The 21,747-nt window shown below is 37.2% G+C and overlaps 1 protein-coding gene across 1 annotated transcript in view; it reads right to left on the bottom strand.

Moving 5' to 3' along the window:
• Window positions 1-20,628, bottom strand: part of XIRP2 (xin actin-binding repeat containing 2) — a 494,188-nt gene extending 473,560 nt beyond the window's left edge. Inside the window, exon 1 of the mRNA XM_006867007.1 lies at window positions 20,224-20,628. Coding sequence (XP_006867069.1) covers window positions 20,224-20,625 — 402 coding nt within the window. The 5' untranslated portion in view covers window positions 20,626-20,628. The remainder of the gene's footprint in view (window positions 1-20,223) is intronic.
• Between the last annotated feature and the right edge of the window lie 1,119 nt (window positions 20,629-21,747).

Genomic DNA, 21,747 nt, shown 5'->3' with positions numbered 1-21,747 from the left:
ATCGGACATTGTTTCGTTCTGCTGTGCATGGGGTCGCTATGAGTCAGTTCCGACTCGATGGCACCTGACAACAGCAACAACAAGAAAAAGCTGCACCATCTAAAGCAAAACATTATGGCCCATCCTTGTGGTAGCCTTAAGATCTAAGTTTCATTGTGTGTGTGTGTGTGCATGGATTTCTGTGCATGCATGCATGTGTATGTTTGTAAACTCAACATTTTTAACATATGTAGTCTTGCCTCATTTAGGAATTTGAGTTCCTAACTGCCGGCGACTTTTTCTGCCAGTTGGAAAGAACAATAAAGTCGGCAAATACATTTCTGTCTAAGGTTTTAATGAAGTTTTGAAAACAATAATTTAGCAAATTGTAGTTGTGGGTCTCAGAACTTCAAGATAGGATTGTAGTTCCTGTTGGTAATTATTATGAACTTCTGCACTACTGGCTATTCAGTGCGGTCACCTCTAAGTGTGTCCTTCCATATTGAAAGATAAAGGTGTCTTCAGACATGAAATGAATGTCTTTTCACCCAAAGAGTCTTCCCATCTTTAGAAGTCTTAGGATGCAAGCTTTCTCCACTAAAACTGAGAAAACAGAAGCCCACTGAGATGACAGATTTTCCCTAGCTTATGTACTGACTAGATAAATCATTTTACAGAAAACAAAATAGAAGAAATATTTATTTGGAGCTATATTTCTTAGTTTCCTATTCTCCTTCAGGAGTCTCATATCATCTTCATAAAATCTTGTGCTATATTCATTTTCTTATTTTATAGATGTGAAAACTAAGGATTAATGAGGTGAAATAACTCTCCCAAGTGTTTGTAATAGGAGGTAGCTGAGCCAGGGTTTCCAACTGACCCTTTGTTACCAAATAATATATTTTTTATGCTATGCTGAAATGGTAATTCTCATTCTGCATAATATGTTTTTTCCTCTAACAAAAAAAGTCATGATCTTGCTCATTAACCTATTTACATTAGCTCTACAGAACCTACTTGCCCATATTTTGGGCAAAGGAAACAATGTTTTTTTCCCCCTTCAGTGACCTCTTAAACTCTTTCCATAAAATGAATGTTTATTTAAATTTGTAAGTTTTAAATTTTGTTGGACAAATTTCCCAGTAATAACTTTCAATATTGTAATAAACTCTGCTTAGTGGGTGCATTTAAAAATACATCATTCCTGACAGAAACTAGCTCAGAAACATGGTTGAGAAAGAGGAGTGGGAAAGGGATACTGAAAAAGCTATGGCAGAAGGAACTACTTGTAGCAGAGGCATTCTTTCTGCTCTAAGATTAGAGATAAATTAAACCCTGAGTCCCCAAATGCCCCCGGTTTATAGAACAAACATTAATTAAAGCAACAAAGGAAGTGCTTTTATAATGGAACCGAAACTGCCAGCAATGATTCAACTGGCTTTTCAATGCTTGATTTTATGCAGAACTAAAAAGTAGGAGATAGCAGATAGGTCATAAAATGAAAACAAAAAAACTAGGGACTGCAATTATGGAAGAGAATATGTTAGACACTATATCATAATTTAATTATTTAAAGCCTATTTAATCATTGATGCACATGTACGCCCATAGTCCCTTAGCACATGAAACCAATCTACTGTGAAAGTCAGATCCATTCTATTTGTACGCTAAAAAAAAAATGAGTGGAATATGGCAAAATTAATTAATTAATAGAAGGAAGAAAACAGTTATTTATAGTGGAAACCTACTAAAGCCTGAAGGGGTCCTAGAGTGAGGTTGGCTCAGTGATATCAATGTCTTAGTTCTATGGATAACAACTCAAAGCTCCAAAGAATAAACAGGAATGTACACTTCCTGCCACACTGCAAATTAGTCTAAGCACTCTTCCTATTGACTAGTCAGAGTTAAGTTCATTTTATTTTTAAATGCCTGTATATTTCACATCAAGGAGCTCTGGTAGCGTAGTGGTTACCAATTGGGCTGCGAATCACAAGGTCAGCAGTTCAAAACTACCAGCTGTTCCGCAGAAGAAAGATGAGGCTTTCTGCTCCCATAAAGATTTACAGCCTCAGAAACCCTGTACAGGGTCACTATGAGTTGGAACCGACTCCACGGCACATAACAACAATAATATTTCACATCAACTCAACCATCAGTTGTTGTTCATGTTAAGTGCCATCAAGGTGGTTCCTACACACAGTGACCCTGTATAGGGTTTCTGAGAAGTGGCTGGTAGGTTTGAACCTCCGATCTTGAGGTCAGCAGTCCAGTGCTTATCCTACAGTGCCATATAAGCTGACTCAACCATGCCTCACATGGCTTTTGTGATAGCTTGCTCCTTTTAACCCTTCCCCTTCCTCCTTTCCTCTCTGTTTCTCTCCCTTCCTCACTTGCTTCATTCCTTACTTTATTTCTTCCTCCTCTTTCCTTCTTTATTTTCCTTATTCCTCTTTTTTTTTTTTCAAAAAAACTTCCTTTTCTTCTGATATGAGTAAAATCCTATTCACATTCATGCATTCATATTACTATGTGTTGGATATTAAATGGAGAACTTCCCTGACTTAGATTTATTAATATGCCTGGTATAGCAATGCATCAGACTGCAAAGTCATTTGAACTGCAAGGTTGGTGGTTCAAGCCCACCAACTGCTCCTTGGAAACACTATACAGGGTCACTATGGGCCGGAATTAACTCAACGGCACTTAACAACAACAACTTGATTATTTAATATCACAAGTATACACACCATCAACTACAAATTTAAAAAGTACAAAGACTTGTGCCCAAGAAGATAACTTTTTTCTTAATTTCTGGTATTGTCAACAACTCATAGTGTTCCTTGGCTTGTAGAAACATCACTTCAATCTTTGCCTTCATCTTCACATGACTGTGTAACTGTGTCTGTGTTTCTTCTCTTCTTCTTACAAGGACACCAATCATGTTGGAATACGGCCTTCCCTAATTCAATATGATAGCGTAGTGGTTACGAATCAGGCTGTGAACCACAAGGTCAGCAGTTGGAAACTACCAGCTGTTCCACGGGAGAAAAATGAGGCTTTCTGCTCCCGTAAAGATTTACAGCCTCGGAAACCCTGTACAGGGTTACTATGAGTCAGAACCGACTCTATAGCACATAACAACAACAACACCTTAATTGCATATGCAAAGTTTTTTTTTTTGCCATGTAAAGTAACATATTCCTATATTACAAGAATTAGAGCATGAACATATTTGATGGAGGCAGAGGGTGGAGTGGTGTGTTATTCTGTGCACTACAATTTTCCCTCTGGCCCAAATAGATTTATATCCATCCCATTAGGTCCTGGGTGTGGTGCTGTAGGATACGTACTGAACTGCTAATTCCAAGGTCAGCAGTTCAAATCCACCAGCTGCTCCTTGAAAATTCTATATATGGTCACTGTGAGTCAGAACCATCTCAATGGCACTTGACAACAACAGCAACAACATATGCAAATTGCTTTCACCCCATCCCAGTATTCCCAGAAGTCTTAATTATTCAAAGTCAAAATTGCATCTGAATCTTATCTGCGCAATAGCTCCAAATCTCAGTATCTAAGCAATCTAAATCAGGTATGGGTGCGATTCTGGGGCAAAATACCTCTCCATTTAGTTTCTATAAACTAAAAATCAAGTTATTTGCTCCAAAAACACAATGGTGGGACACACATAGAATATCAATTAATAGACACTCCTATTCAAAAGGTAGAAAATTGAAAGCAAAAAGGAGCCACAAGTCCCAAGACACTGTGAAATCCAACCTGGCCCCCTATGTTAGGTTTCAAGGTCTGGGGCTTGCAACTCCACATCGGCATCATTGCTTTGTTTGAATTCTCCCAAGTATGGGCAGAGGTGCATTCTTTTTGGAAGCTCTAGGAAAGAATCCCTGTCCTTGCCTTTTCCAATGTCTTGAGACTGTTTGCATTCCTTAACTCACGACTCTGTGTTGTTCTGATCTCTGTTTCCATCATAACTTCCCTGACTCTCTGTCTTATTTCTGCCTCCCTTTTATAGGGACCAAGTTTTCTCAGAGATAAACCAGGATAATTTCATTCAAGATCCATAACTTAATCATATAAGCACAATATACCTTTTGCCATAGTAGATAACATACCCACAGGCTCTCTAAATGAAGACAAGGACATCTTTGGGAATGCATTTGGGTAATCTTACCTGTAGTAGATTGTTTACAAAAATGGCTAAAATTACTACTGTCTCTCTCTCTACCCCCAAGCCACTTCTCTATGAAAACGTGAGCTTTTAGCTCATCTCAAGAGGTTGAAGTTTATTTCAAGCACTATTGGAATCTGTCTTGTCCTGTGCCTACAAAGAATGTGGGAAAATCATGCTGTTCTAAGCCTAGGTCTCCAAGGGTCCATGTACTCCCACTTACTGTCTTGAAACCCTATCTGGATGGCCTGTACAGAAAAAAAAAAAAAAAAACACTGGAAAATCTGCTGGAAGATGAGAGATCACATGGGGAAGCACTGTGCTATCCCAGCTTTGATGGACCAAACTCCAGCTGACCTCATAGCTGACTACAGATGCACGACTGTTCCCAGATAAGGTCAGATGAACTACCCAGCTGACCCAGAGAATGAATGTCTATTGTTTAGAGTCCCTAGTTTTATATGTGGTTTGCTTCATAGATAGTGTTAACCGATGCATTGGCTTATGAAATAACAATTTATATTTCAGCATCCCAAGAGGATGAGTCATTTTCACCAATGTTATGTGGTAACAAATTTTTATAGGTTCCTAAAAATTCTTTTTAAATTGTATTCCACATCATGTATTTGGGACAAACTCATGTAAGTTTAAATCTTTGAATTATATTTTGCCTTGTGAACCTAAAAATTATGTAGTTTAAAAATATATGCGAAGTTGCTTCAATAGCTGTTTTAGAAATTATAACTATATGCTGTACCTGTTTGAAATGATAAAATGTTAGGAAGCAAAACTGTTCAAAGAATTCTTCATTAATTTTCTACTATAGTTATATTAAGACAATATTTCTAAGGAATTGATACACTGTCTCTTTAATTAATTCCCATACTTAGAGAAAATATTTGTTGCTGGTAGGTGCCATTGAGTCAGTACTGACTCAGTGGCCCTATGCACAACAAAACGAAACACTGCTCGGTCCTGGCCCAACCTCATAATTGTTGCTATGCTGAGCCCAGTGATGCTGCAACTTTACCAATCCATCTCACTGGGAGTCTTCCTCTTTTACTCTGACACTCCACCTTACCAAACATGATATCCTTCTCTAATGACGGGTCCCTCCTGATAATATGTCCGAAATATGAGAGACGAAGTTTGGCCATCCTGGCTTCCAACGAGCACTCTGGCTGCATGTCATCCAACACAGATCTGTTGGTTCTTTTGGCAGCCCATGGTACTTTCAGTGTTCTCCTCCAACACCATAACTCAAATGCATCAATTCTTGCATACTCTTCCTTATTCACTGTTCAACTTTTGCATGCATGTGAGGTTATTCAAGGTCATATTTTGGCTCTGTTGGACTTATTTTTATTTTTTTAAGCTTTAATTTGAATTTGCATATGAACAATTGATGGTCTGTTCCACAATCTGCCCCTGGCCTTGTTTTTTGTTTGTTTGTTTGTTTCTGGGTAAAAACAGAGTTTATATATATTTTGTAAAAGCTAACAGTCACATGGACACATTCCACTTCCAAGGAGACATGTTTTGATCTATGAGTGGAACTAAATAGAGTTTGTTTAATTAAGTCTCTAAGTTTTATCTAATTCAAATTCCTACTGCAGCAGTCAATTTTATCGTTAGCTCAGAGGAGGAGACACCACCTCTAAGGCGAGTCTAGTTCTTCACGGCTGGCCTCTTTTATTTTTTTCTTTAAGTTTTTATTGTGGGTTGACTGAAAGTTTACAGGACAGATCATCAGTTTTACATTTGACAAATCATACAACTTGTTTCATCACAATGATTACAATCCCCTCCATATACCATTAGTTAACAGTATTCCTCTCTATTCACTTTATCTCTCTCTCTCTCTCTCTCTTTTTTTTTTAAAACACTCAGGTATATACAATAATTTACACCACCAAAAGGCACATTCTGTAAGTCTGCCTCCTGGTCACTATCTCTTAGTCCCTCTCTTCCAATGAATCTAGAGTCCTCAGCCTCTCCCCCTCTCCATGTTCCCATCTCTGCCTCTATATCTGGTGTCGCCGCTTCTCTGGATAAGGTCCCACATTCTGCTTGTGCTCTTCTCCCTTAATGGTCCTAGGGTCCTTTGTTTCTGGATTGTAAGATTAACTGTTCCCCATTTTTGTTACAAAACTTCTACCTTTACACTTGTGACGGTTGTAATTAAGTCATGATAACAATTACGCACTATTGAATCAAAGAATCTTATCCCCATCTCTTCTCACCAGACCCATCTTAGACAAGATGAAAACTATTCAGTGATGATTATTTCTTCCCCACACACTCTTAAACTAAACTCCCTCTTGCAACCTTGTAAGCCAGGCACTTAGTGCCTTTATCACCCCTCATTTTAGGTAGTCAATGTCTAAGTTGTCTGTTCCTATCTACCCTGTGTACAGAGGGGATAGCATTGATACTTGATATGAAGACTCTTTCCCTCTCTGTTATTTAGAGTTACTTCCTCCATGAGTATAGGTCAGGTTCATCAAATTGTAGCAATTTACCTTTGTTTCCTTTATCAAAAATTGTTTTTTGTAACCTTACTCTAGTCAAGTTCTGATTATCAAACCATCGAGGATAGGTCAAACTGGTACTGTCTGCAAGTTTGGGTGTTCTTGTGCATCTCCCCTCACTTCATATCAGCTGGATGCTTCACTCTCAGCATTAGCCCTCTGTGGTTATATCTTTGTCCATGGGCTCAGGTGTCTCCAGGTCTCATCACACTTTGGACCAACCAGCCCTTCCTCTTCTCTCTCTCATCTCCAGGTCAACAGGAGTCAATGGACCATGGTTGAACTCAGCCCATTTCTTCATTACTGCCTTTCCCCCTCTTCCACTCACCAGTAGACCAATGTGGTCGCCAGCAAGCTTACATGCCTGCTCATGTGTTCCTTTTGAGTTTCAGTCTTAGAAGCTGGTTTGGCCTGAAGGAACTTGATTGCTTACATTGATGGCTTCCCAGTAAACATCTTGCTTATTCTTGAAATAGCCAGTCATAATGCTATTTTTGTTTTGAGTTTTTCCTGATGATCTTTTTTTTGAAGATGTATCTTCTGTCACTCTAGCTATTCCAGGCTGGTCTGCTTGTCCTTTCTAGTGGTGATGTCCCATCTCAGAAGGTTCTGGAAGGGACTCAGGATTCCACCTAAAGTCCTATACTCTGCAAAGGCTCTGCAAGAGGCCTATTTCCCTGGGCAAGTTTAGGTATTCCAATCAGTTATAGGCTGAAGACGGGCTTACAAGTTTTCTGTAATCATGTTTACCAATATTCCTTTCTATACCACTCAAGTGTCTATTTCACAATAGTTGTTGTTGTTGTTGTTAGGTGCCATTGAGTCAGTACCAACCCATAGCAACATCATGTACAGCAGAATGAAACACTGCCCGATCCTGGGCCAACCTCATTATTGTTGCCACGCTTGAGTTCATCGATGCTGCTACTTGGCCAATCCATCTGGTTGGGTGTCTTCCTCTTTTCCTCTGATCCTTCACCCTACCAAACATGATATCCCTCTCCAGTGACTGCTCCCTCCTGATAACATGTCCAAAGTATGAGAAATGCAGTTTGATCATCTTGGCCTCTAAGGAGCACTCTGGTTGTACTTCTTCCAAAATGGATCTATTGGTTCTTTCGGCAGCCCATGGCACTTTCAATATTCTCCTCCAACACCGTAACTCAAAGGCATCAATTCTTCTACAGTCTTCCTTATTCACTGTCCAGCTTTTGCATGCATATGAGGTTATTGAAAATACCGTGGCTTGGGTCAGGTGCACCTTAGTCCTCAAGCTGAAATTTTTGTTCTTCTACACTTTAAAAATCTTTACACGTGGAAATTTTCCACCTCAGAAGATTCTGAATGGGGATCAGTTCCATCTAAGGTCTTACACACTACAAAGGCTCCTCAGGAGACCTCTTTCACAGGGCAAGTTCTAGCACCACTTTTAGGTATTCCAATCAATTGTAGGCTGAAGATAGGCTTACAAGCTTCCTATAGTCATGTTTCTGACTATTCCTTTCTCTCCCCCTCAAGTGTCTAATTTACAATAGTAAGAAAGGGAAACCAAGATTCATAAGACAGTCAAGCATCTTAACATTATTTCTCCTGTTTTAGCTATTCAGACTATGCCTTGATCCCTGTATCACAGAGCCCTATTATTCCACGATTGAGCATACGTCACTGTTTACCTCTGTCCCATTTAGCCCATGCAAACCTGCCTAAATGTTCTCCTATCTGCCTTGTTCTTCCATTACTCTCCCCCTTCTTGTGTATTGTCCCCCTAACACCCAAACTATCATGTGTCTATTCCCAACCCTGTGTTCTACCTTTCTCTCCCTCTCCTTATTCCCCCTTTCACACCCCCCAGTAACCAACAAAGAACTTTTTTTTTTTCCCCCTTTAGTGTGGGTATCTTTTCTTAGGCTTTTACAATAATGGTCTTATGTAATATTTCTCCTTTTGAGACTGACTAATTTCTCTCAGCATAATGTCCTCAGTGGTGGCTTACCGCTTCCTTGTTATTCTTCAAGGTAGCATAATATTCTATTGTGTGTGTACCAAAGTTTGTTTATCCATTCTTCCATTGATGGGCATTTGGGCTGTCTCTCTCTTTGTGCTATTGTGAATAGTGCTGCTATGAACATTGATGTGCATATGTCTAGTCCTGTTATGGCTCATATTTCTTGTGGATAAATACCAAGTAGACGAATTGCTGGACCATAAGGTATTTCTATTTTCAACTTTCTGAGGAATTGCCACACTGTTTTCCAGAGTGGTTGGACCATTTTGCAATACCACCAGCAATCCACATCCTTGCCATCATTTATTGTCCTATACTTTTTTTGTACTTCACTGTTGTTGCTGGTGTGAGATGATAGCTCATTGTTGTTTTGATTTACATCTCTCTAAAGGCTAATGATTGTAAACATGTCTTCAATTGTTTGCTGGCTGTCCAAATGTCTTCCTTGGTGAAGTGTTTATTCATGTCGTGTGCCCATTTTTAAATTGGGTTATTTGTCTTTTTCTTTAGAGGTGCTGTAGTTTTATATATATATATTTTTTTTTTTTAGAAATTAGTTCCTTTTCTGATACATCATGCAAAAGACTTTTTCCTATTTTGTGGGCTCTCTTTTTACTTCTTTGGTGAAGTCTTTTGATACACATAAGTTTTTAACTCTTACTTAGTATGTCTCTGTCATTTATTTTGGCTTCTTTCGTTTGTGCAGTTTTCACAATGTTTGGTAGTCTGTGTGTGCCCTGTATTCGAGCACTCAATTTGGTCCTTATTTTTCCTTCAATGACCTTTATAATTCTGGGATTCACATTTAGGTCTTTAAGCCATGCTGAGGTGGTTTTTGTATATGGCGTGAAGTAAAAGTCTTGTTTCAGTCTTTTGCATATTGATTTCCAGGTCTGCTAACATCATCTGTTGAAGAAATTGTCTCTTTCCTATGCAATATACTTAGGCCCTTTGTCAAAGATCAGTTGGCTATATGTGGAGGTGATAATTTCTGGATTCTTGATTCTGTTCCTTTGATCTACATGTCTTGTATTGTATCAGTACTAGTCTGTTTTGACCATTGAAGCCGTGTAGTAAATTTTGAAATCAGGGAGTGAGAGGCTTCCAACTTTGTTCTTCTTCTTAAGCAGTGCTTTGCGTATCCTGGGTATCTTTCCTTTACATGTGAAGTTTGTAGTTCTTTTTTCCATCTCTTTGAAGAATGTCATTGGAATCTGGGTTGGGATTGCATTGTATATGTAGATTTCTTTGGGTAGTATTGACATTTTCACAATGCTAAGTCTTCCTATCCAGGAGCATGGTATATTCTTCCATTTTTGTACATGTCTTTTGGTTTCTTATAGCAGTGTTTTGCAATTTTCTTTGTATAGGTCCTTTGTTTCTCTGGTTACATTCATTCCTAAATATTTCATCCTTTGGGAAGCTATTGTAAATGGTATTGCTTTCCTAATTTCCTTTTCAGTGCTGTCATTATTAGCATAGAGGAATCCAACTGATTTTTGTATGTTGATCTTATATTCTGCTACCTTGCTGAATTTTCCAATGATGTCTATTAGTTTTTTTGGTGAATCTTTGGGGGTTTCTATGTATAGGATCATATTGTCTGCAAATAGAGAGAGTTTTACTTCTATTTGCCAATTTGGATGCCTTTAATTTTCCTATCTTGCCTTGTAGCTCTGGCTAAAGCTTCCAATACAATATTGAATAGCAATGGTGATAAAGGGCAAAGAGAAGGCTTTCAGTTTCTCTCCATTGAGAATAATGTAGGCTGTAGGTTTTGTATATATGCTACTAATTATGTTGGTGAATTTCCCTTCAATTGCTACTTTGTTGAGTGTTTTTATCAGGAATGAATGTTGGATTTTGTCAAATGCCTTTTCTGTATCCATCAATATGAATATGTGGTTCTTTTCCTTTTTCTTATTTATGTGGTAGATTATATTGATTGTTTTTCTAATGTTGAAGCATCCTTGCATCCCTGATATGAATCCCACTTGGTCATGATATATTATTTTTTTGATGTGCTGTTGGATTCTGTTGGCTAGGATTTTGTTGAGAATTTTTGCATCATGAGAGATACTGGTCTATGATTTTCTTTCTTAGTGATGTCCTTACCTGGTTTCGGTATGAGGGTTATGCTTGCTTCATAATTAGGAAGTTGTTCATCCTCTTCTACATTCTGGAATAATTTGAGTAAAATTGGTGACAGCTCTTCCCTGAATCTTTGGTAAAACTCACCAGTGAAGCCATCTAGGCCTGGACTTCTTTTGGATGGGAGTTTTTTGATGTCCTGATCAATTTCTTCTAGTTTTTATGGGTCTGTTTAAGTTTTCTACTTCACTCTGTGTAAGTTTAAGTAGGTCATGTTTTTCTAAAAATTTATCCATCTCTTCTAAGTTTTAAAATTTGTTGGAGTACAACTCTTCATAGTATCCAGTTATTATCCTTTCGATTTAGTTTGGTTCCGTTGTGACATTACCCATGTGATTTCTTATGTATGTTATTTGTTTCTTCTCCCTCTTTTCTTTTGTTAGATTTGCCAACGGTTTGATAATTTTATTAATCCTTTCAAATAACCAGTTTCTTGTCCTGCTGATTCTTTTTATAGTTTTTCTGTTTTCTATCTTGTTTATTTCTGCTCTAATATTTATTATTGCTTTTCTTTGGTGACTGTAGACTCACTTTGTTGCTCTGTTTGTAATTACATGCTGTGTTAATGTGTTAATTTTAGTTCTTTCTTCTTTTTGGATATGTACATTTGTTACAATAAATTGTCCTCTTAGCACAGCTTTCATTGTGGCCCAAAGATTTTGGTATGTTGTGGTTTCATTCTTATTTGTTTCTAGGGACTTTGTGAGTTCACATTTTATTTCTTCTACTACCCAGTAGCTTTTAAGTAGGGTGTTATTTGGTTTCCATGTATTCGACTTTATTTTCTCGGTCTTCCTATTGTTGATTTCTAGTTTTATAGTATTGTGGTCTGAAAGATGCTTTATAGTATTTTGATGTTTGTAAATTTATGGAGGCTTGTTTTGTGGCCTAACACATGGTTTCTTTTGGTGAATGTCCCGTGTGCACTGGAAAAGAACGTGTATTGTGCTGTTGTTGGGTTGATTGCTGAATACACACATCTAGGAGGTCAAGTCGGTTGATTGCGCTGTTTAGTTCCTCTGTATCTATGTCAAGTTTCTTTCTGGTGGTTCTATTTTTTTCTCAAAATTGTTGTATTAAAGTCTCCCACAATTACTGTAGATTTGTCTATTTCTTTCTTCAATTCTGGTAAGGTTTGCTTTATATATCTTTGGGCTCTTTCACTGGGAGCATAGATATTTTTTATGTTTATGTCATCTTGTTCAATTGCCCCTTAATCGTGAGACAGTGTCCTTCTTTATCTCTTATGATGATTTATTCCATCAGAGATCAGTATTGCCACTCCTGATAGCTTTTTATTGCAATTTTCTTGGTATATTTTTTTCCATCCATTAACTTTTAGTCTGTTTTTGTCTGTGTGTAAGCTGTGTCTCTTGTAGACAGCATATTGAAGGGTCTTATTTTCTTATCCTTTTGCCACTCTCTGTCCCTTCACTGGTGCATTTAATCTACTGACATTCAGTGTAATTATCAATGGGTATGAATTAATTGCTGTCATTATTTTTTTTCCTGTTGTTCTGCTGATTCCTTAGTTCTGCCTGCCTTCTTGTTCTGAGTTTGTGTTTTTTATGTTCTTTCTTGTCATTTTCTTCTTAGTTTTAATGTTTCCATGTTCTTCTGGGATCTTCATTTTCATGGTATGTTGTAAAGTATTAATTTTCTTTGAGGTTACCCTATATTCTACTAACTTTCCCCTCAATTTAAGATGGTCTGTTTTATCCTACAATCTGGTCCATAATTCTGTTCTTGTCCATTCGACTTGACCTCTTTAACATTGTCATTATTTTGCTCCTTTTCTGACTTCCCAGGTCCTCTGAATTCGTTGATGCAATTTTGTTCTATTCTGGACTTTTCTATCTGTTGACTGGATTCCTGGTGTTGTTGCCACGTGTGTCAATCTCTGGTTGTCTGTTCATGTTGGTTTTCAGTCCAAAGAACTCCCTTTAAGACGTTTTGAAACACTGGGTTGGCTTTGACAAATTCTCATAGCTTCTGTTTATCCTGGAATGTTTTGATTGCATCGTCAAATTTTATTGGCGGCTTTGCTTTGATTGTGGGTATTTTTTCTTTTAGGGTTTTATATATGTCTTCCCATTGCCTTTTTGCCTGCATGGTTTCTGCTGAGATATCAGAGCTTAATTTGATTTGTTTGCCTTTGTAAGTAACAATTTTCTTTTCCCTGACTGTTTTTAGGATTCTCTCCTTATCTTTGATTTGGAGAGCTTGATTATGATATACCTTGGTGATTTTCTTTTGGGGTCTATCATTCCTGGGGTTCATTCACCTTCTTGAATACTTACCTTTCATCCTTCAAGATGTTAGGGAAATTTTCTTCCAGAAGATCCTCAACTACCTCCTTTATTTCCACAAACTTTTTGAAGCCTGGTTGTATGTGCATATTCTATTTAATACCTTTAAACACTGTGAAAATATTATATTGAACCCAAATAATTTGGGAAAAGTTTTCTTACCAAATGCTGGTTACTAAAGGGTTTCCATCTGCAGCAACAATAAAAAGCAGATCATTGTTCATTATTGCTAAGATAACTGACTAATAAAGTTATCTTATTTAAAATTATTTTGTCCTTGCTTCAAGTGACATAATACTGAATCACTTTCCCCTCAACACCAGTATCCCAGTGGGTAATCTCTACAAAAATGTCATGACTATAAGGTAAGTAGATTTTTTTGCATTATTTATGCTGATAATTATTTCATTGTTGTTGAGTTAGTTAGTTGAGTTAGTGCTATTGAGTTAGTTACAACTCATAATGACCCTGTATAGGATTTCCAAGGAGGGGCTGGTGGGTCTGAAGAACCAACCTTTTAGTTAGAAATCCAGTGTTTATTCGATACCACACTCACTAGTGGGTCACCAACCTTTTAGTTAGCAGTCCAGTGCTTATTCTACAGTGCCACACCAGCACTCCATTATTTCACTATTACTTTATAAAAATAACACAAATTGGTGAGGTACGGAGGCAGATGAGTGTGTAAAACTTAATTAAGGGATGTTGGTGCTAGTTGCTAAGGAGTTGACTCTAGTGTATAGTGACCCCATGTGTTGCAGAGTAGAACTGCCTCCTCTATAATATTTTCAAGGCTGTGTCCTTTTGGAAGCAGACTGACAGGTGTTGTATTCTGAAGTATCCTCAAACTCTGTGTGAGTTTGAAGTACCATTCTATATTCTTACCATGCTTTGGGGTAAAATATAAGATTTCTAATTTAGTTGGCCTAGGCTTGCTTTCATTTGTGTAACGACATAATTGAGGAGCTCCGGTAGTTGATACAATTGTTAAGTGTTCGAATGCTAACTATAGCGCCCTGCGAGTGAAAGACCTGGCACTATGCACCTGTAAAGCTTGTATTCTAGAAATCTCCATCAAGCAATTGTATTAGGTCTCCTGGGGTCACTCACTATCTGTCGAAAATCCACACAACATCATTCAAAAGCAACAGACCAAAAGCATAAAAACATGCTTCACTGGGAGAAAGCAAACTAATTCCCATTGGATATTCTTTTTCCTTTTTGATTTTTACCCACTGTTATGGAAGTCATGTAGAAAATATCTAGAAAATATTCTTAATATTCAATAATGAAAAATGGAATCTAAAGGCCACATGTGATTTCTAGATGCAAAATCCATTTCATACATTTAGAGACATACCAAACCTCTGATGATATAGTAATTCAAAATATTCATAACATAGTGTGTTAATTGTACTAATCAAATTCCATTTTTGCAAGATAAATGGTGACATTCATATATATCTTATATCTTTCATAATTTTTATGCATTCTAGATTTAAAACCACAAATCATACAAGCATCACAATCCCAGAACTTTCTATTAATTCTTCATTTTCTAGTTATCATCTTTAAGCAGTTATATTTCATCCCTATTTAAAGAGGTTATATTACAATGCTTCTATGAATAATTTTTTCTCCCTTTGACCATTCTTTTCATACATTTTCTTCAGTAAATGTTCATAATTTTTACGCTAAAGTCAACAAAAATGGAAAGGAAATGATTTTTGGTTGCTTTGTTTCTCTTACATTAAAAAGATAAAAATAAATAACAAGATAAATAGCTTTGTTGAGAATACCTCAATCTCTAGGCATCCAAATAAAAGACATTAAAAGGTAAAAGTTAGAAGGATTGTACCTAAAATTAAAAAAAAAAAAAGAAAGCATGCACACACATACAAATTACCCTCTCTGAAGAATTATAAAATTAATTTATTTTCTAAAAGATTCTTTAGTTTTTATTTACCTCATAAAATATAGATTTGTATTTTTTACTGTCATTAAACTAATTATAGTCAGCTGATGTTCAAGAACAGTCTCAAATATAATCATAAGTGTCCCAACAGGAAACAGGTGCAAGTATTAGCAAAATAATTTATTTTGAAAAAAAATCCCTTTCTGTTATGAGGGTTAATTATCCATTAGCAATTGTAAGAGCATGTATCTTCCTGATAATTGTCATTAGGTGAAAAATTATCAAAATATTATGAGGTGAAAACCTGGGGACATTTTCTTATTCTTTATGAAGCTCATCTATAATCATTCTTTTTTTAGATGATTTAATGAATATAATGAGACCTGGTGGTGCAGTGGTAAACCACTCAGAGGCTAACCAAAAGGTCAGTGTTTAAACCCACCACCTGCTTCCTGGTAGAAAGAACAGGCAGTCTATATCCAAAAAGATTACAGCCTTGAAAACTCTATGGAGCAATATTAATCAGTCCTATAGAGTCACTATGAGTCAGAATTGACTTGACAGCAATGAGTTTGAATTTTTTAATTTTTTTTTTTTAAGAAGGGAGGTAAATTTAGGCAATTCTAAATAAAAATAGTTGTATTTAACTACTGACAATAAAAAATATAAATATGGCCCTAATAAATAATGTTCCATCAGTGGTCTCTCAATTTGTCATACTGCAGTGACTTGTGTGTTGCTGTGATGCTGAAAGCTATGCTCCCAGTATTTTAAACGCCAGCAGGGGCACTCATGGTGGACTGGTTTTAGTGGAGCTTCTAGACTATGACATATTTAGGACAGGTGACCAACTTCTAGGAAGTCAGCCATTGAAAAAATTATGAACAGCAGAGGAAATGTGTCTGACATAGTACCAGAAGACAAGCTCCTCAGTTTAGAAGGCACTCAAAATAAACTAGGGAAGAGTTTTCTCCTCAAAATAGAGTTGACCTTAATGACATGGATGAATCAAAGCTTTCAGGACCTTTATTGATGGAGCACAATTCAAAATGAGAAGAAACAGCTGCAAATGCCCATATCTAATTAGAATGTGGAATGTATAACGTATGTATCTAGAAAAATTGGAAGCCTTAAAAACTAAATGGAATGCATAAGGAAGGATATCCTAGACATTAGTGAGCTGGAATATACTAGTATTGGGCATTTTGAATCATACAACCGTATGTTTACTAAAAAGGGAACAACAAACTGAAGAGGAATAGGTTCACATTCGTGGTCAAATGAACACTTCAAGATCTATCTTAAAGTACAATTTCTCTGAGATAGGATAATATCCATATACCTACAAGGAATCCTGGTGTGGCGCTGTGGGTTAATGTGCCAGACTGCAAAGCACTTTGAACTGCAAGGTCGGCAATTCAAGCTCACCAGCTGCTCCTTGGGAACCCTATACAGGATTGCTATGGGTCAGAACCGACTCGACAGCATTTAACAACAACAACAGCAACAACAAGAAGGACGACCAGTAATTACCACTATTATTCAAATTCATGCACCAATATGATGACAAAATTGTAGAATTCTACCAACAACTTTGGAGCACTGATGTGGTGCTATAGGATAAGCACTGGACCACGAGGTCAGTTTGAACCACAAGGTTGGAGATTCAAACTCACCAGATGCTCTTCAGAAACCCTATACAGGGTCACTGTGAGTCAGAACTTACTCAACAGCATTTAACAGCAACAACCAATGTCTTTGGAGATCTGGTGTGGCATGGAACTGATTTGGTGGCACTTACCAACGACAGCAACAACCAACATCTTTAGCCTGAAATGTATCAAACAGCAATTAAGATACACTGATAATTACTGGTGATTGGAATGCAAAAGTTAGAAACAAAGAGAAAAGATCATTAGTTGGAAAATATGGTCTTGGTGATGTCAATATATCATGGAGATCACATGGTAGAATTTTGCAAGACCAATGACTTATCTATTGCAAATATCTTCTATTAACAACACAAATGGTGACTATATATGTGGATAGCACCAGGTGCAATAAACCGGAATCAAACTAACTTCATTAGTGGGAAGAGTAATGGAGAATCTCAATATCAACAGCAAACACAAAGCAAGGGCTAACTGAAACAGACCATTAGTTGCTCAAATGCAAATTCAGGTTGAAGCTGAAGAAAATGAAAACAAGTTAACAAGAGGTGACAAATGGCCTGGAGTACATAACACTTGAAGTTAGAGACCATCTCAGGAACATATTTGATGCATGAGATGCTAATAATCAAAGACCAGGGGAATTGTGGGATGACATCAAGAATATCATACATGAAAAAAGTAAAAGGTCAATAAAAAGATGGGAAAGTTAGAAAAGACTAAAACAGATATCAAAGAGATTCTAAAACTTGCTCTTAAACATAGAGAAATTAAAGTAACTGGTAGAAATTATTAAGTAAAAGAGCTGAGTAGAAAATTCTAAAGGGCAACTTGAGAAGACAAAGTCAAGTATTATGTTGAAATGTGCAAAGATCTCAAGTTAGAAAGCCTAAAGGGAAGAACACACTCAACATTTCTCAAGCTGAAAGAACTGAGGAAAAACCTTCAACCCTCAATTTGCAATACTGAAAGATGCTACGTACAAAATTTTGAACGATGTAAGAAGCATTAAAAGAAGGTGGAAAGAACACACAGAGTTACCATACCAAAAACCATTGGTCGATGTTCAGGCATTTTAAGGGGTAGCAGATAAACAAGAACTGATGATATTGAAGGAAGAAGTCCAAACTGCACCAAAGGTTTTCATGAAAAGCAAGGCTCCAGAAATTGACATTATACCATTTTCAATGTTTCACCAAACTTACATAGCTCTAGAAGTACTCACTTGTCTATGCAAAGAAAGTTGGAAGACAGTTACCTCGACAATCAGATGGTATACATCGATATTTGTACCCATTCCAAAGAAAAAGGACCCAACAGAATGCAGAAATTATTTTTTCTAAAATAGCATGAATATTACCTGCAAGTTAAATTTTGCAGAATATAAATTTTAATAAGGTTGCAATAGCACATTGGCAAGGAACTGCCAGTAATTCAAGCTGGATTCAGAAAAAAGTGTATCATTACTAACATCAAAAAGACCTTGGCTGAAAACAGAGAATACCAGAAAAATGTTTACTTGTGCTTCATTGTCTATGCATACACATGTGATTGTGTGGATTATAATAAACTGTAGATAACTTTCAGAATAGTGGATATTCCAGGACATTTAATAGTGCTCATGAGGAATTTGTACACAGAACGAGGCAGTCATTCAAACAGAACAAGGGATATTGAATGATTCTAAATCAAGAAAGGTGTGCCATACAAATTTAATCTGTGTGCTGAGTAAATAATCTTAGTAGCTGGGTTGTATGAAGAAGAATGTGACATCAAGATTGGAGGAAAATTCATATTAAGATGACACAACCTTGCTTCCTGCAAGTGAAAAGAACTTAAAATACTTACTGATGAAGATAAAATGCTACAGCCTTCAGCATATAGATTACACTCTAATGTAAAGAAAACAAAAATCCTCACGTGTGGACCAATACAAAACATCATGACACACAGTGAAAAGATGAAAGTTGTCAAAGATTTTATTTGCCACTATCAAATTGCATGGAAATAACTTTGAAGAAATCAAATGAAATATTGCATTAGGCAAATAGGTTGTAAAGGACCTCATTAAAGGTTTGAAGAACAAAAATGTCACTTTGAGGAATAAGGAGCATCTGACCTAAGCCATGGTATTTTCAATCACTTCATATGAATGTGAAAGTTGGAAAATAAATAATGAAGAACACAGAATTGATGCATATGAATTGTGGTGTTGTTGAAGAACGTTTAAAGTACCATGGGCTGCCAGAGAGCAAACAAATCTTTCTGGGTTAGCAATGCTTCTTAGAAGGAAGGATAGTGAGACTTTGACTCTTGTACTTTGGCTATGTCAGGAAGGATAAGTTCCTGGAAAAAGACATCTTGCTCAGTAAAGTGGAGGATCAGCAAAAAAGAAGATAATGCTTGATGAGTGGCAGTAGCAACAGGCTGAACGTTAGCAACAGTTGTGAGGATGGTGCAGGATGGGCACTACTTCAATCTGTTGTGTGTAAGATCATTAATTAGTCAGAAATGGCTGCACAGCACCTCACAACAACAATTAATAATATTACTGATCCTGCTTCCTGCGTTTGATGAAATGTCCCCTTAAAATAGTTGACCTATTTATGTGTGGATTTATATTCCATTGTCAAAAATGAGACATACTCCTCTATTATATTGCATGATCAATCAAAATATTGCAGACTCTATGCTTGGTGTTGTGTACCACTGAGCCAATTCTTACTCGTAGTGGTCCTATGTGACAGAGCAGAACTGCCTCATAGTATTTCCTAGGAGCAGATTGCCCAGTCATCTCTCTTGCATAGCCACTGGTAGGTTAGAACTGCTGACCTATCAGTTACTAGCTGAGCACATAACCGTTGCAACATCATGAACCAATAAAACCACTGCAAGTTGATTTTATATATACAAGTATTATCTATAATCCTCAAACCTCGTTGTTAAGTAGCAGCTTCAGGAGATTTGTATTCACAAGGTTAAATGTTATGTGGTTATTGAAGTAAATGACAGGTTTCAAGATTAAAATCTATGTCATTGTGGTTCGGAAGCATTCACGTGTTCCATTTTACCATCACTATTGATAAACTCTAACTGAACTCCTGCTAAATGCAGCATCATTTGCTAGATGTATAAGATACAGAGTCATAAGAAAGTATCCCTACCTCTAAGGAAGTTACAGTCTAGTTGCAGAGGAGATACACACATAAAGAAAGAAGCTTCAACATAATAGGGTATATCAGAATTGTTTGTGTGGGAGTGAAAGGAGGTCATATCCCTATTGGAACAGACCACAGAGGAGGTCAATAATAGAGGATGTCACATTTCACACTGCATTACAGTATTGCTTCAGGACATCTGTCTAGAGTACAGCTGAGGAAGAAAAACATTACATGTTCAGAAATAAACGGCAGGCTAGAAAATTTGCCTAGCTTGTCAACTGTAATCATCAAGTCTTAGTGGATGACTCCTTACCTTCCGGGTATACTCAGCTGGTCCCTCTGGCCTGTTTCCACTCCTAGGCGCTTCAAACACACTCCTCAGCTCCTCAAGAGCAATCGAGAAGCGCTCAATCCTGCGACGACTGCTCACAGAATCCTCTTTCAGCACTTCAGGTTGGCTGTATCCCTGTGAGCTGCCCATTTTGTCCTCAGGTACCTTCTCTGGAACTGGACTCAACATCTCTTCTCTTACAGTGCAGGGCTGACTTGGGGGATCTGGACATCCAGGGGCTGTTATCTCTCCTTCAGGTTCAAGCAATTTGCTGTCTTGTGTTTGGAAGATCCTGCAACGGCTACCTCCAGGACAGCACTCACTTTTCTGGTAATCGCTGGATTCCCATTTCTGCCTCAAGAGGTTCAGGGAGCCTCTCTGCATGGGGAAAATGGATTGCTCCAGGTTGTCCTGTAAAATCAAAAGTTCTGTTATCAAAGATCTACTCAGATGTGTGTGTTCCTTTCAAAACGCCCTGCGTAGGAGGACCGGCTATGGGGTCTTGTGTCTCAGGGCAGAAATTCAGTTTTTCTATGTACTTTCTGGCTCTTGACTTAATCCCACAGTTCCGCCATCTAAACTAGAGTTGGAAAGATTATGAAAAGGACTGAGTTGTATAATCACAGACATTTTTGAAGACTAAAAGTTAGGAAAACATCATTTTCTTCCCTTTAATTACAGGGAAATCAGCTAGCAATTACTTACAATGTAAAATTTGGACACTGTTCATATTTCAGTATATTCTGATAAAAGGGTAAATTAACAAGGACAACACCAAAGGAAAGTGATTTTCTTCTAACTAATTTTTGTAAATGTCTTATCATAGACTAACAGCTAACAGTTATGTTTTTGCTATAAGGCAAACACTTGGATAATGAATTTGTATGGATCACCTATCTTCTTTGAATCCAACATGATAATAATGTGTTAATTGTCATTATTTTTCTACTTCACTGGATACTGAGAAGCAGAGTAACTTGTCCCAGGTTCTCAGTGACACAGCCTGGATGTGAAAGTCTTCTGTGTAATGGCAGCGTCTGCCTGTTGAAACTGCTAGAGTTTAATGTTCCTTTAGTGTTTTAAGAATAAATGTGCCCACAGTGGTGGAACTCAGACACTATGGCCCGTAGCCATCAGTCAGATCTGGAACTAAACTCACTCATATGGCTCAATTTTCAGTCAAATAACAGATAGGGCTATAGGGAAACAATGGCATTAGGGAGGAAAGCGCGCTTTAGAAGAATCAACCATTCCAGATGGAAAGGACAGCATTTACCTAAGGACAAAGTTCACAAGGGTTAGAACTGAGCAATGAAAACAGGAAACACAAGGAAGACGTGGATAAGTGGTACTGCATTGTGGGGATTATAATCAGTGAGACTAAACAAAATAGGTATGAATTGTTGAATGGAAAACTGATCATCTCTGTAAACCTTACCCAATGCACAACAGTAAGCTAAAAGCAAAACGAAGAAACAAAAAGAATAAATTTATGCCTCATTGTGA

Source organism: Chrysochloris asiatica, unplaced genomic scaffold (genome assembly GCF_000296735.1).
Source record: "Chrysochloris asiatica unplaced genomic scaffold, ChrAsi1.0 scaffold00099, whole genome shotgun sequence".
Taxonomy (NCBI): domain Eukaryota; kingdom Metazoa; phylum Chordata; class Mammalia; order Afrosoricida; family Chrysochloridae; genus Chrysochloris; species Chrysochloris asiatica.
Note: the sequence above shows the minus strand (reverse complement) of the source record. Positions and strands in the feature narration are given on the sequence as shown.